Source organism: Podarcis filfolensis, assembly GCF_964270895.1.
Source record: "Podarcis filfolensis genome assembly, chromosome: 17".
Classification (NCBI taxonomy): Eukaryota; Metazoa; Chordata; class Lepidosauria; order Squamata; family Lacertidae; genus Podarcis; species Podarcis filfolensis.
The window spans coordinates 2358370-2374594 of record NC_139621.1 but is presented as its reverse complement, the minus strand read 5'-3'; the positions used below and the strand labels follow the sequence as shown (position 1 = coordinate 2374594).

The following is a 16225-nucleotide window of genomic DNA, read 5'->3' as shown; positions in this document are numbered from 1 at the left end:
AAAAAAGAGAAGTCCCTTGCAATCATAATGATGACCCTTGATGTTAGCAAGGTTTTCCAGCAGCTCCACAAATGGTTGTGTTTATTGCTTTGAATATAAAATCACATTCTGCCATTTTCTCTATGTATCTTTTCTTCTTCCTCACTTTGCCTAGATTCCAGAACTCACAATCACCACCAACTCCCCAGAAAAGAAGGAACCTTCTAAAGACAATCTTGTGGATTTCACCGATTCCCCACAGGCACTTGCTTTCAAGGTCCATCCCTCATCTCATGAGGAGCTGAAAGTGCCCTGGGGCTTGGTACTGGGAACCGAAACCCTTCCCTTAGGACAGTGGGATGTGCCTGAGTTCAGCAAGTGTGACCTCACTACAGAGGGCTCTTTCATGGAGGAATGCATGGAGGAGCAATTGAGAAGGTACCAAGAGTTGCCCTACCGCTTGGAGGAAGATGCCATAGACCGGGAGCTGGAGCAGCTTTATCTGTCCCACTTGAGCCGGCTCCGAGCAGAGGAGCTTGGAGGAAGAGAGGAGTGGGCTGAGGAAGGTTCAGGCAATCCTAGCAGCCCTGCACCGTCTCTCATTGCCTTGCGGCAGAGTGTCTTGACTGACCGTGACCTGATAGTCAACTGGACAGGCCCCGAGAGAGCACTGAACAGCTCCCTGGCAGAGGAGATCATGCTGCACTATGCCAAGCAGCGTGGTGATGACTCCAGGGACAGTGAGGAGGAAGGATGCATGCCAGGGTATGCAACAATGGCACCATCTGAGTTGGTAGGACCAGGTCGTGATAGTCCACCTGTCCTACTAGAAGGCTGCTTTCTAAACCACCTGGAAGAGGGAAATGTCCAACATGGCTTATCTAAGGACTCTGACTCTCCTGTCAGCTTGAGAGTGGTGTCACCCAACACTTCACGACCTGCCACTCAGGAGGCCATGGTGATGCCTCTGGTAGTCCCAGCCCGGACACTAGTGCCCCTTCCACAGCGGCCCACAGATCTGCTGTCCAGCCCTCTTGGTGCCCATGGACAGAAAAAGAGTCAGGGCTTCTTGATAGGGCAAGGTAGCCTTTGGTTGGGTGAGGGGCTTAATGTCCACAAGCCTCCTGAAGCCAGTCCTGGTTCTCATAGTGAACTTGAAAAGATCTTGACACGGTCCCTGCGGTTTCTCAGCCTCTTTGTCTTCCTGCCTGTGGTCTTCAGCAGCTGCATGCCCCTCGTAGCCATTATGCTTTACCTCCTCCTGGACTGGTTCTCATAGTTTGGCATCTCTCTCTGTGAGGTGTTGGAAGGCCCATAAGAGGACTGTCTGCAGCTTGGCTCCATTCCTGTTTTCTTCTGAACAACCATGGTTTGATTGAGAGAAAGAGAGGGCAAGTCAAGTCCTCCTGAGAAATCATGGCATGTCTTAGTTGCGGCTGCTTATAATTTTCCAAAGTTTAGTGCACTTTTCTTTCTTTTTGTTTTGTGAAATCATTTGAGGATGATTTTTAAATGCATTATTTACAGCCACCCATGAGAAAATTCCGAGGGCTAGCTCTAAAAGATGGCATGGCTGGACACCCCATGAGTAGCAAAGAGCCTCCCATCTCCACAACATATTGTTTTCCCTTGGCATGAAACTCCCAAGAAGGGCAAAAGTAATGTGAGAAAATTCTTGGGTTGCCCACCCCTGCCACTTGAAAGATAAAGGGACCAACTAAGGCTGCCTTGCCCAAAGGCCTGTCAAATGCTAGATCCATTTCTGTGTGGTAATGTTTCTAATTTTTGTCAGATATGAATTTGCAGGAGGAAAGCATTGCATTTTTCTTCCCTGGAAATAAATTTCCTTGTTGGGGTTGGCAGACTTTAATCTGAATTTTTAAGCCTTCTCCTTTATGGCGTTTGGCTTTCAAAGATTGAAATACTAAGCATACATACCTGGCAGGAGTAAGTCCCGTTATTTAACAGGAGAAAGTATACAATTGCACTTTTATACTTAAGAGATGCACTATGAACAGGTTTCAACTTGTTCCTTGTTTTGTTGGGGGGGGACTTATTGAAAAGAGATAAAACTAGACTCTTTGGAAAAAGGAACAAGCATTCACATTTTTAAAGTCTAATTTAAATTTACCCATGTCAGATTTTTTAAAAGGGCCTTTTCTTATTTAAATCATTTTTAAAATGAATTCAGTGTATGCTTCCTCTGAGCATAATACTGCAGAGTATGGCAACTAGATTTCTGGGCAGGCTAAATCTTGGAGGAATCGTTGGTTAAGTACCATTCAGAGTCCTTTTAGTAGAAAAGATTAATAATAATAATAATAATAATAATAATAATAATTGTCTCTTTAAACTTGCCCTTGGCCACCCATATGTGAGAAAAGAAAATGGTGAATGGAGCAGAAATAAGATAGCTGCCTCAGTTTCTAGAATGCTTTTTTCAAGGGCTAAAAATAAAACAAACATACAATATATGAAGAAAATATTTGAGTTGAAGTTACTCCACTCCTGCTTAATCCTGAACCATAGAGGAAGTTTTTATAGCTCTTCCAGAAAGTATATATGCTTGGACTTTTGACAGATTATGGCACCCAGTATAGCAATTTTATTACTTCAGTTTAAAAATAACAAGAAAATGTCCAAACTTGCCCTCAAAAAAACCCTAGAATATTTGTATTCTTGGGAGCGAGGAAAATTGTAAATATTATTTTTCAAAATACCTTAGCATAGTCCAGCAGGACATTCTCCTGTGCAAATGCCAGTAAAATTTTAAAAAGCTTTTGTATTCTTCTTTTTCATTTCACTGAAGTTTCTGCAGGTGAACCTGGATTGAGCCCTCAGCTCCCATAAACTGGCATTCCTTTTTTCAAAAAGGCAAACATCAAGATGCTTTCCATTTCAAACAAGATGGCAACCTTTTCAGTGTTCTGTCCACCAAAACCCTGCAGAATTCAGCCGCTGCCATTCCAGATGGCTTGTCTAAAAGGTGGTGCAGACACATTTCCTTCATGCCACAAGCCCGAGCCACACCCGTTTCTTAATGAGATCCTCCAGACTGCTGATTTAATCTCTGCTTTAAGGACTCCTTTCTGCTCATGGATCTACCCTTGCTTCTCTGCCACCAGCAGGGTCCAGTATAGAGGACTACAGGAAGGCTGCCCTAAACAAATGGCCCCCTATTTATTTTTGTACCTGGTGGGAAATCCTGACCTTTTCTACCATAGAACTAACCCTAAGATAGAGAGTTTATTTATTAACCACTAGCAGTGCAAGTCCAGAGTGCTGGGGGTTGAAGATGAAAATAATTTATTATTCTATATCAGTGTATGTGTCTGCAGCAAAACAGTAGATTGAAAACACTGTCTTCATGTGCAATAGGCTAAACTGGCATTGAACCTGCCATGAAAAGACAAGCCACTTTCATGCTGCTAAATATGCTTCATTACTTCCTCTTGAATGTTGTACTCTCAACAGCTGCTGTGATATAGTTTGTGAGGCCTTGTGGAGGAAGAGGGAGGTGTTTGTGGGGGTTCTGAGGCCACTTCCCTCTGCTGATCCAAACTTGGCCATGCTTTCTCATCCAATGGCACATATTCTCATGTAGGGAATGTAGGTATTTTTGGAAGGTGGAATGTTGCTTGTGCTTCGTGAATGGAGATTGGAGTCCAGTCCTGATTTTACAGTCATCAGTGGAAAAATCTGTATTCACCAAACAGAAGCTAAGTTCAGAATGTAACTAACAGCTACAGCGCTCTGTGTGTGTGTGTGTGTGTGTGTGTGTGTGTGTGTGCGCATATATATCTTTGTTGAGTTGTCCCATGGTTATGGTCTTTGTCCTTCCCAGGGGCATAGGAAGGGGAGGCGGTGGGGGACGGTCCGCCCCAGGTGCCCTCACTGAGGGGGGTGACACTTGGCACGCCACCCGCCTGCCCACGAGTCCCAAGCCTAACCCAAGCTGTTGGGGTGAGGCGGGGAGCTGCGCCGCTTTGCCAGCAGCATTCCCCCCTTCATTTTGACAGCTTGGGGGAGGCTTGGGAGTTGCGGGCGGGCGGCGGGCCAAATGTCCGCCATGGGCAGCTCGCTCTGCCCCCACAAGCGGTTTGCTCCGTCCCCGGCTGCAGGGCACACGCGCCGCTCTGGGCACCCAAGCGGCTATCCTGCGCCTGGGGGGGCACCCTCCGCGCCACGCCCCCTCAGGAGCACACCCGCCCTGGGCAGCGCGAGCATATGCTCCACCGCTAGTCCTTCCAACACTGGTTTCTCTTCTGCCTTAGCCAATCTGTCTGCTTCCCCTAATGGAGACCTACAATATGTCTGAAGACACCAGTTCCACCTCATAACAGTATTTGAAGTCTTTTGAGCCACCCACCTGGCTGTAATGCATGTGCCACTTCCATTCCACACATCTGCAGAAGCATTAGGTAAAGCCAGAGGCATTCTTGCAATGAGGCAAGGTGAGGTGGCTGCTTCAGGTGGCAGATTTTTGGGCAGCGTTGAGGGTTGTACAGTGGGAGGCAGACAGATTTGAGCTTATAGTGTATAATCCAACAGGTAGAACTCCACACAAGGGTATCACTTCAGGAGAACTTCCCTGTGGAATGTGTCCCATGTTAATTTATAGTGAGGGAGGAAGTACCTTTGAATTTTTCTGTATTAGACACCAAAACGTCTTGCAACTGTCTAGGTGAAAACTAAGGCTAGTTCTCATGTTACAGTGCAAAGCATGCTAGGCTGCCTCGTTTTTTTAAAACCATTTTTAGGCCAGGTTCTTACTCAGAACTGCATCTGGGTTGTTCCATTTTAGACTTCAGTTACATGTAGGACTTACATGATTGAATGCCCCTCTGTCTAAAACTGCACATAGAAAACTAGCACATAATAACATTTTTCCTTACATGCCAGTTTCCTTGTGCAGAGATTTTTTAAAATTTTGTTTGAAGAAATGCTTGGTTATAAATGTTCTCACTTGCAGCCTGATGTAGGTGCAGCTTAGGTGCTGGTTTACTACCTCAGTAAGAACCTGGGTCCGAGTGTGTTAACAACAGCAAAAAAGTGTGGAATCAGCATTCATACATGGAACTGCTGCCTCACTTCGCTTCTGCCAGTTCCCATGTGCTGTCTATAACCCTCACCAACTAAGTAGTCACTTTCCAAGAGTCAGTGGTTTCTGCTCTCTGAACGGCATTAATAATAATCAACCCAGCAGGAACTGTATAAAGTTTCAGATAACCTTTACCATGCATATCAAGAATGTCCTGGAAAGTGAGCATATTAAAACAGGTTAACTTGTTATTAATAGGCACCCTTGTGCCTTGTCTGTAATGTGTGAACTAGCTGTAACTGGCATTGATCTGGATCCTGAAATGTACAGGTTAGAAACAACAAGCACAGAAAAGCAAGCCTCAAATTATTGAGGGAGGCAGTTCCTTCTGTGTGTGTTCAGGGGATCATTTCATCCTCGGAACAACCCTCTGAAGGTAGAGGCCAGTACTTGCCCAAGGCCATCCAGTGAGTAGGGGTTAATTTGGACTTCTCAAGTGGAAATCCAACAATCATAGATTCTTAAGATTTGGAAACGACCCCAAGGGTCATCTAGTTCAGCCCCCTGCAATGCAGGAATCTCAGCTGAAGCATCCATGACAGATGGCCATCCAACCTCTGCTTAAAACCCTCCAAGGAAGGAGAGCCCACCACCTCTTGTGGGAGTCTGTTCCACTGCCAAACAGCTCTTACTGTCATAAAGTTTTTTCCAAATGTTAGTCACAATCTCCTTTCTTGTAACTTGAAGCCATTGCCTCGAGTCCTACCCACAAAAGCACGAGAAAACAAGCATGCTCTCTCTTCCATGTGACAGCCCTTAAGATATTGGGAAATGGCCATCATATCTCCTCTCAGTTTCCTCTTGCCCAGCCTAAACATACCCAACTCCCTCAACCATTCCTCATAAGGCTTTGTTTCCAGACTGCACGTTCCAGTTTGTCAACATCGTTCTTAAATTATGGTGCCCAGAATTGGACACAGTATTCCAGGTGTGGTCTGACCAAGGCAGAATAGAGTGGTACTATTACTTCCCTTGATTTGGACACTATACTTCTGTTGATGCAGCCTAGAATAGCATTAGCTTTTTTTGCTGCTGCATCACACTGTTGCCTCATGTTAAGCTTGTGGTGCAGTAAGACCTCTAGATCCTTTTTGCATGCACTGCTAGTAAGTCCATCCTATATTTGTGCATCTGGTTCTTCCTGCCTAAGTGCAGAACCTTACATTTGTCCCTAATGAAATTCATTTTGTTAGCTTGCGCCCAGTTCTCCAGTCTGTTAAGGTCATTTTGAATTCTGATTCTGCCTTCTAGCTACCCCTCCCAGTTTGGTGTTATCTGCAAATTTGAATTTGCAGATTTCAGTTCCTTATCCAAGTCATTTATAAGGACGTTGAACAACAACCAGCTCAGGACAGAACGCTATGGGACCCCACTTGTCACTTTTTTTCAGGATGACAACAGTATTACGGTTGCTTTGGCTCCCTTTGCTAGAAGAATGTTTTCTCATCCAACTAGGGAGAATAATGTGGTGACATAGAGATGGACAAAGGTACACACATACAACATGTTTCTGAAGGCACATGAAGCTACCACCTTCTTGAAGCTAAGCGGATCTTAGGTCTGGTCAGTGGCTGGATGAGTGACCACCTGGGAATTACATCTATGCCCTTTTGGCTTCCATGGTGGAAGAAAGGTGGAGTATAAATGTAAGAAGATAATCAATCCATATCGGATGAGCTAGGAAGAACTAATATTTGTTGTCCCCTATCAGTAGGATTGCAGGGAAGTGTGTCAGGGCCTGGATGTTGTGCTTATTTTGAGATGGGGCTCACACTAAGCACTGTGAGAGCTGCTAGTCTGGTGGATGATAGTGTAAATTGGGAAGTCCAAATCTCACCTCAGCTACTATAATTAGTTATTAAATTCATATACCACCCTTCATCCATCGATCTCAGGGTGGTTCACAATATAAAAATATAAGATAAAAACACAAAATACACAATAAAACAAAACACAGACACACAAACACATTACTGAGATTATATAATTAAGTTCTTTGAGCATGCAGAAAAAGCAGTATTTTAAAACTATGGTCCCAATCTATTTAAAACTAGTTGCCCTTATTGAAATTGAACCACAACTAACTTGACCCATTTATTTCCATGGGGCTTGCAAGTAACTAGTGAATTTAATCATGGTCTAAGTATTAAGAGCTGGAGCAATTGCGTATGCTGGGAAGACTAGTCCAAATCTCATTTTAGCTGTAAATTTGCTAGATGGCCTTAGGCAAGTCATAACCTCTCAACCTTAGCCCTCTATCTGGTAACCCTGCAAGGTTGTTGTAAGAATTGCTGAGATTATGTAAGGGATTACTTTAAACACCCATCTGAATGATTATATAAATACTACATTAAGATGAGGTATAAATAAAATTGTAATTATTTTCTTGGTTCTCAAATTTTATTGCAAAGCAAGACTGGCACTAATATTACCACGTTAGATAGTGTTCATTTGGCTTCTGGGTTGTTTTAAAATTGTTGTTAGGTTATACCTTTCTGCCAAGAGTCTGATCTAATAGGGTAAGGGGGTACTTGCCTGGTCACCTTGTGGCTGGTTTGTCAGTCTGTGCTGACTTCTTCCCATGGTGGAGCAATGAGTCCTGCACATCAGTCTGCCATTATTGTAAATTGCCTGTTGCAGATGCAAAATGTATTGTGAAGAGTTGCGCACAATGTGTGAAAGCTAGCAATAGGTCCTTACAGGACTGATTTGCTGTGATCAGATTCAATCCATGCAGTGAGAAAATGGTTGCACTGTTTGAATTAAGACTTAGAAATGAACTCTTGTGCCTGAGCTATCAGAAGACTCAAGAGAAGTGGTATTGCCTCGAAACAGTGTTGCATAGTGACACACATTAATTGATAAAACCCCAGCATTCTTCCCTCAACTTTCCATCCCAGAGCCTTATTTCTTTCAAGTATTTTCTCAACCACAAACTTCTGCTGTGGGAGCAGATCTCTGTAGAGACCAAGAACATGGAGGATGGTTGGGTGTCGTTTTTTCTGTTGAGTACCTTTGTCACTAGCTATGGAGCAAAGGAAAGCATGGACCATGTTTTTTCAGGGGTGTGTGTGTGTGAGAGAGTGTGTGTGTGTGTACTGTATGTACATCAACTGAGCTGTGCCTGAATTGAAAGCACTAATAAAAACATCCTGACCACAGCATGTGTCCCTGGCAATTTTTTGGGTTGGTATGGGTGTTTGCTGAACTGCCATCCGTACTGTGACCTTATGCAAGCTTCAGTGTCAACTTAAAGGCATACATTCTTCTTCAGGTAGAGGAGAAATGCTCCAGATTTGTAGCTGCTGCCTCCCTCACTGCCCTGTTTCCTTGCATCAGTGACCCAATTAGCAAGTTTGAGAGAAAGTATTATCTTCAAGAATGATAATAGATTTGCATTGAATTTATGCCAGTTTAACCAACATGAGTCTCTCATGAGACTTTTTTTGTTGCTAAAGATTCCCAGCCACCCTCACAGGGCTAGAGTTCACTGGGGAAGACTGCCCAGTCAATGTTTGAGAGTCTAGCATAGACATAAAGGAACATGTCTCCTGAAGTCAATGATGTTCTATCAGCCCAGTCATCTGTGCCTGAAAGTACCACGATGCTGTTTTAAATTGTACCTCTTATTGTCACCAAAACTGGGAGGACAAAGCCATTCTATCAGAATTGACAGAATTACAAGCCTGGTAGATGAAGGGAACGCAGTGGATGTAGCCTACCTTGATTTCAGCAAGGCATTTGACAAGGTGCCCCATGATATTCTTGTAAAGAAGCTGGTAAAATGCGGTCTTGACTATGCTACCACTCAGTGGATTTGTAACTGGCTGACTGACCGAACCCAAAGGGTGCTCATCAATGGTTCCTCTTCATCCTGGAGAAGAGTGACTAGTGGGGTGCCACAGGGTTCTGTCTTGGGCCCGGTCTTATTCAACATCTTTATCAACGACTTGGATGATGGACTCAAGGGCATCCTGATCAAATTTGCAGATGACACCAAACTGGGAGGGGTGGCTAACACCCCAGAGGACAGGATCACACTTCAAAACGACCTTGACAGATTAGAGAACTGGGCCAAAACAAACAAGATGAATTTTAACAGGGAGAAATGTAAAGTATTGCACTTGGGCAAAAAAATAATGAGGGGCACAAATACAAGATGGGTGACACCTGGCTTGAGAGCAGTACATGTGAAAAGGATCTAGGAGTCTTGGTTGACCACAAACTTGACATGAGCCAACAGTGTGACACGGCAGCTAAAAAAGCCAATGCAATTCTGGGCTGCATCAATAGGAGTATAGCATCTAGATCAAGGGAAGTAATAGTGCCACTGTATTCTGCTCTGGTCAGACCTCACCTGGAGTACTGTGTCCAGTTCTGGGCACCACAGTTCAAGAAGGACACTGACAAACTGGAACGTGTCCAGAGGAGGGCAACCAAAATGGTCAAAGGCCTGGAAACGATGCCTTATGAGGAACGGCTAAGGGAGCTGGGCATGTTTAGCCTGGAGAAGAGGAGGTTAAGGGGTGATATGATAGCCATGTTCAAATATATAAAAGGATGTCACATAGAGGAGGGAGAAAGGTTGTTTTCTGCTGCTCCAGAGAAGCGGACACGGAGCAATGGATCCAAACTACAAGAAAGAAGATTCCACCTAAACATTAGGAAGAACTTCCTGACAGTAAGAGCTGTTTGACAGTGGAATTTGCTGCCAAGGAGTGTGGTGGAGTCTCCTTCTTTGGAGGTCTTTAAGCAGAGGCTTGACAACCATATGTCAGGAGTGCTCTGATGGTGTTTCCTGCTTGGCAGGGGGTTGGACTCGATGGCCCTTGTGGTCTCTTCCAACTCTATGATTCTATGATTCTACCTACGGGGCCGCCTCTCCTGGTATGTCCCACAGAGGAACTTACGGTCTGCAAATATCAACAGGGGGAGGGAACCTCACTGATATCAAAAAGCCATGGCAATCTATTGCCTGAGAGATTTCCATGCACATCCGTAAGAACATAAGAAGATCCCTGCTGGGTCAGACCAAAAGCTGCCTATATACATTAGCTTAGAAACCTGTTTCCCACAGTGGGCAGAAACCCACAAGCAGGACATCAGGGCAACTTGTGTTCACCAGCAAGTGACATTTATAAGTGTTCTGCCTCATACTGGCAGTACTGCATAACCACCAATAGCTTTATCCTCCATGGTATAATCCTGCTTTAAAGCCACCCATGTTGGCAGCCATCACTGCTACATCTTGTGGTATAAAAGTTCAGCACTTTGGAAGTTATTTTGAGCACCAGGAGTCAGTTACAGAATAAGTGAAACAATGTGGACAAGAGTGCCTTTGAGCATGTGTAGGGTGCTTTTATCAGTTTTATATGATGTAGAACTTGAACTTCCAAGTCAGTCCCTGTGGCTTTCAAATAGCATGTTTTGGCACCTGTCATTTCACTCTGAAAGAGGCTTCATCCACTCCAACTGAGACTAAAGAAGAAATCTTAAAACTAGCATTTTAGTGAGATTTTTTGCTTGATCTGTTTTCAAGAAAAAGCTGCAAGTATAGGAGAATTTTAGGGTGAGAGAATATATAGCTGTATAATCAGAGTGGAGGTCCTTCAATTTTATTGTACAGAAGACACCTGTTCTGGTCTCCTGGTTCTTTGCAGCCCAGCATATTTTCTTACTTTGCAATAGGCCATTAGCAAACAGCAGCTCTTTAGACCAAATCCTGCTCCCTGACTGATGCCACCTGCTTCCCCCCAAAATTCCCAATGGCACAGTTTAAGTGCTGAACTCGTGTCTGGTTCTGGTAATGAACTAAATCTGGGCCAGTCAACTGAAGTGCAGTATCCTTGGCTTATCTAGACAGAGCAAGCCCTTCTGTGTCAGAACATAGGCCTCTCCAGCTTCCGCTTTCCCCCAGTAGTCAGCTAAAGGCTTCTGGAAAACCCAAACTATAGACGCAATAGCTGTCTTTCACCGTTGTTCCCCAGAAATTGGACACAAAATGAATATAAAGTTAAAGCCTTTGCTGATGATTTGGTAATAATGATGGAAGATCCGATGAAGAGTGTAACTGAAGTGTTAGAAGAAATTGAACAATTTGGTAAAGTGGCAGGATTCATATTAAATACGAAAAAAACAAAGTTATAGTTAAAAATATGGACCAAACTTTGACAGAAGTATTGCAACAACAAATAGGTATTGAAGTTGCGAAAAAAGTAAAGTATTTGGGAATATGGCTAACTCCAAAAAATATTGATCTGTTTCAGAACAATTATATACTGGTGTGGAATGGAATTAAGAAAGATTTGGAGGTGTGGGGAAGGTTGAAACTATCCTTTTGGGGTAGAATCTCCTCGATTAAGATGTGTGTACTCCCAAAGATGTTATTTTTATTTCAGATGATCCCAATACTTAAAGGGACAATGATTTTTAGGGAGTGGCAAAGAGTGATTTCAATATATGTCTGGCAGGGCAAAAAGCCGAGAATTCAATATAAGTTACTAACTGATGCAAGAAAAAGAGGAGGTTTTGCTCTGCCAGACTTGAAACTTTATTATGAGGCATCATGTCTCTGTTGGTTGAAAGAATGGATAAAACTAAAGAATACAAAATTGATGGATTTAGAAGGATTTGATAACAGATTTGGGTGGCACGCGTATTTATGGTTGGAGAAGAAGAAGAGTCATAAAGCTTTTGAAAACCACATCTTCCGGAAATCGCTAATCGAAGTATGGGACAGATATAAAAATTTATTGGAAGCAGGAGTTCCACACTGGTTGTCCCCATTAGAGGTTATGGGTGTTAAAAAAATCAACATGAGAGGTAATTGGATTACTTATGGAGATGTAGTGGTTAAAGATGGAGAGAAATGGAGATTGAAGCCATATGAACAAGTAAAAGAATATGTATTTGATTGGTTGCATTATTATCAGATAAATGACATGTTTAAAAAAGCTGTGAAAAGACTTCCGGAGGCGGCGCCATCGGCAATGGCGGAATCCCTCTAGTTCTGAGGGACATAGCTCCGCGGAAATTGGGTCTTGCCGCTACGGCGAAGCGGGGACCCCTCTGAAATCACAGGCGGGTGAAGCCTGTGACCGTGGGACTCGGCGGGCACCTTCAGCGCCCCCCCAATCTGCAAAGGAGCCCGGTTACGAGCTCCGGAGCGTAACGGGGTGTTTGGCGCGGTGCTGAGAGTCAATTGCTTCTTCCGTGGAGTGAAGCCGCATAGCTGTTGCCGGAGAGCGCTGACCTTTTTCCTGTGACAATTTGGCTATCAAACAACTACCCGTGAGTAGGTCAAGCTTAAAGACCGGGGAATAAGGAAAAAAAAATATTAATTTGGTACCGAAGCGGGAAGGTGTAAACAGGAAGTCCGCCTTCCGTTTCTTGTAAACAGATCAAAGCAAAGACTGTTTCAGCTAAGACTCTGAAAATCGCGTTAAAAAGACTCAAATCCTAACATCAATATAAGAGAACTCCCTCCCTGAGGTGCAGGAGAGGGGAGGGAGAAGGGGAAGTACTTTTTGCCTGCAAAAAAAAAAAAAAGAGAGAAAAGGGAACAAAGACCACCACTTAATGCCTGGGAACGGACTGCAAAGGAACAATAGAATTGCCGTACTGTGAATCGCGCTGTTTATGGACAATGCAACTTTTTGACAGCTAACTCTGTAAGAGAGATACTTTGATTCTGAAGGGTTTCTCCGGACTTGAAACTGTTGTTTACTTCGTTAAAGGGGGATTTGTGAAAGTTGGAAAAGTTACTTTATTGTTACAAGTTTTGATTGTTACTGTGTCCCCCTAGAGGAACTTTGAAATTGCTACAATTGGCCAGGGAATTTTCCACTCTAAACTGGCCAGGGGAATTTTCCACTATAAAACAAGTTCTAACCGTGGGACTGACCTTGATCCTTAGATAAAGTGTTATGGCAAATTTGCCTCAGGAAAAAACAACAAGATTGGGTAAAATTAGACTGCAGCAGCGAAGAGCATCAGCATCTGGCCCTTCTGCTCCACCAGGGGAAGATTCTGCTCAAGTTGGGCTTAAAGGAATGGCATCTGAAGAGGGTTTAGCTTCAGCATTAGGAAAATTTTTTGAATCTTTGGAAAAATTAAGTAAACAAGTTGCTGAAGCGACAACTAAAATTGACCAAAACACTTCAAGCATCAATAACTTGGGGCAGAAGGTGAACTCAAATACAGAATCTATTGAGAAACTGCTGCAGGAATCTACTTTGAATCGAAAGACAGCTGAAGAAGCAAAGGAAAAAGTATTGGCTGTAGAGGAAAAGATACCACCGATATGTAGGCAGCTTGAGGATCACAAGTCATTGCTGTCTATGATTGAATTAAAAGAAAAACAGACAAATTTAAGGATCAGGGCTGTACCTGAACTTGAGAAAGAGAGCTTGAGCGATTTTCTTACGCAGAAATTTGCAGACTTTTGGAACTTAGATTCAGATAAGCTAGATTTCAAGATAGTAAGTGCTTTTAGACTTGGAAGAGGGGGGAGAAAGAACAGGGTGAGAGACTGTTTGATTACCCTCCGAACAAAAGAGGAGAGAGACAAAATATTGAGTCTGCACTTCCAGAAGACCTTGGAAATAAATGAAGCAAGAGTGGAGATATTTAAGGACATCCCGAAATACCTTTTGGATCTTAGGTCTAATTACGGAGATCTGGTGGCCCTGCTGAGAGGAAATAGAACCATTTTTAGGTCGGAATTCCCCCAAGGCCTATCCTTTACCTTCAAAGGGAAAAAGTTTAAAATAAGATCAGTGGAAGATAAAGAAAAATTTTTGAGAGAGCACGGAGAAGACCTGCAAAAAGAAGCTGAAGAAGAGCCAAGAGCATTAAAACCAGGAATACAAGACATAGCATCACTACCTTTGGGATTGGACAAGCTAGAAAAAGTGATACCATCGTCAGAACAAGAACTACTACTGGGAGCAGTTGGAGGAAAAGCAAAATAAACACACCATGTCTCTGCAACTATTAAATTGGAATATTCGTGGCTTTAATTCCCCGGAGAAAAGGAAAAAAGTCTTTCATCTATTGAAAAAGGAACAATTGGACTTGATTTGTTTACAGGAAACACATGTGATAAGGCTACATAGGAAAGTATTGACTAATAAAAGATTGGGTCAAGAGTTTATTTCATCGGACAAGGTCAAAAAGAGAGGAGTAGTAATCTATGCAAAAGAGAGCCTATCACCGAAATTCATTTTTAAAGATGACCAAGGAAGATTTGTGGCAATTGAAATTCAAACACAAGGAGAAAAATTTTTGATAGTAGGAGTTTATGCACCAAATGAGGGGAAATCTGATTTTTTTAAGAAGTTGCATGAGACATTGTTGGACTATATGGATTACAACATTATCATGATGGGAGATATGAATGGAGTGGTATCTACAAACATGGACAAGTCACAGAGACAGGTAGTTACCAAAGATGGCAGACTACCAAAAACCTTTTTTGAGATGACTGACAATATGGACTTGATTGACATTTGGAGAATAAAGAATCCCTTGGGTAGAGAGGGAACCTTCTTCTCTGAAGCCAAAATGACATGGACAAGAATTGACCAAATCTGGATAACTAGAGGACTGGCACCTAAGACTCGAAAAGTGGAAATTTGCCCCAAAACTTGCTCCGACCATAATGCTGTGAAAATGGAGATGAAATTAACACCAACCGGTTCCTTCAGATGGAGGATGAATGACACCTTGTTTAGAGACCAAGAGGTTACCAAGAAGGCCCAAAATACCTTGAGAGACTATTTCGAGATAAATATGAACACCACCATTGAAAAAAGAGTAATCTGGGACGCAAGTAAAGCAGTTATGAGGGGGTTTCTAATTCAACAGAATGCAATAAAGAAGAGAACTCAAAATGAGAAAAAAGACAAAATTTTGGAAAAAATAAAAGAGGGTGAGAAGAAACTGAGAGCGAAACCAAAGTCACAAGAGATTCTGAGAGAAATAAAGTTATATCAAGTTCAATACATGAAGATGATGAATCAGGAAATAGAATGGAAAATTAAACAGATGAGACAAAGGACATTTGAATCGGCTAATAAATGTGGGAAATTGTTAGCCTGGCAAATGAAAAAAAGACAAAAACTTAACACCATTACCAACTTGGAAGTAGAAGGAAAGAATATTCAGAATCCAGTGGAAATTAGAAAATGCTTCCAGAGGTACTTTAAACAGTTATATACACAAGGGCCACAGAAAGAGTTTGATATAGACCAATTCTTGAAAACAAATGGACTACAAAAAATCTCTCAAGAAAATAAGTTAATGTTGAACTATAAAATAACAGAACAGGAGGTGGAAGGTGCCATCCAGAATATGCAGTTGGGCAAATCTCCAGGGCCGGATGGTTTAACCTCAAAATATTACAGATCTTTGAAAGATTGGATAATTCAACCACTAAAAGAGGTCTGCAATGAAATTTTGGAGGGGGAAAAAGTGCCAGAGTCGTGGAAGGAAGCCTATATTACACTTATACCAAAAAATGAGTCTGAAAAGACACAGCTTAAGAACTACCGCCCCATATCCCTGCTTAATGTGGATTATAAAATTTTTGCAGATATTTTGGCTAAAAGGCTAAAAAAAGTATTAGTGGAGGAGATACATAAAGACCAAGCTGGCTTTCTCTCGGGTAGACAATTGTCTGACAATACAAGGAATATAATTAATATTTTGGAGAAGTTGCAAGTGAACATTAATACTAAAGCAGTCTTAATCTTTGTAGATGCGGAGAAAGCCTTTGATAATATTTCTTGGAGTTTTATGAAGAAAAATCTTCAGGGGATGGGGGTTGGTCAAGGGTTTGAAAATAGTATAAGTGCAATTTATTCAGAACAAAAGGCTAAACTAATAGTTAATAATGTGGTGACAGAGGAATTTAAGATAGAGAAAGGGACACGACAAGGCTGCCCAATTTCCCCATTGCTTTTTATTTCGGTCCTGGAGGTTTTGCTAAATATGATCAGAAGGGACCGTTCGATTAAAGGTATACAGGTCGGAGCCAAACAGTAAAAATTGAAAGCTTTTGCAGATGACTTAGTACTGACGTTACAGGAGCCAGAATCTAGTACTAAAAGAGTATTAAAACTGATTCAAGAATTTGGTCATGTG

The 16225-nt window shown here is 42.5% G+C and overlaps 1 protein-coding gene across 2 annotated transcripts in view; it reads left to right on the top strand.

Moving 5' to 3' along the window:
* Positions 1-16225, top strand: part of LOC310752230 (putative G-protein coupled receptor 173) — a 101821-nt gene that overhangs the window by 53816 nt on the left and 31780 nt on the right. Inside the window, exon 4 of one of the 2 annotated variants that reach the window (XM_083592172.1) lies at positions 155-8241. The exons of the other annotated variant lie outside the window; for it this stretch is intronic. Within the exon in view, the coding sequence (XP_083448298.1) occupies positions 155-1258 (1104 nt within the window). The 3' untranslated portion in view covers positions 1259-8241. Of the gene's footprint in view, positions 1-154; positions 8242-16225 lie in introns of those variants that run through there. 2 annotated transcript variants of the gene reach the window in all.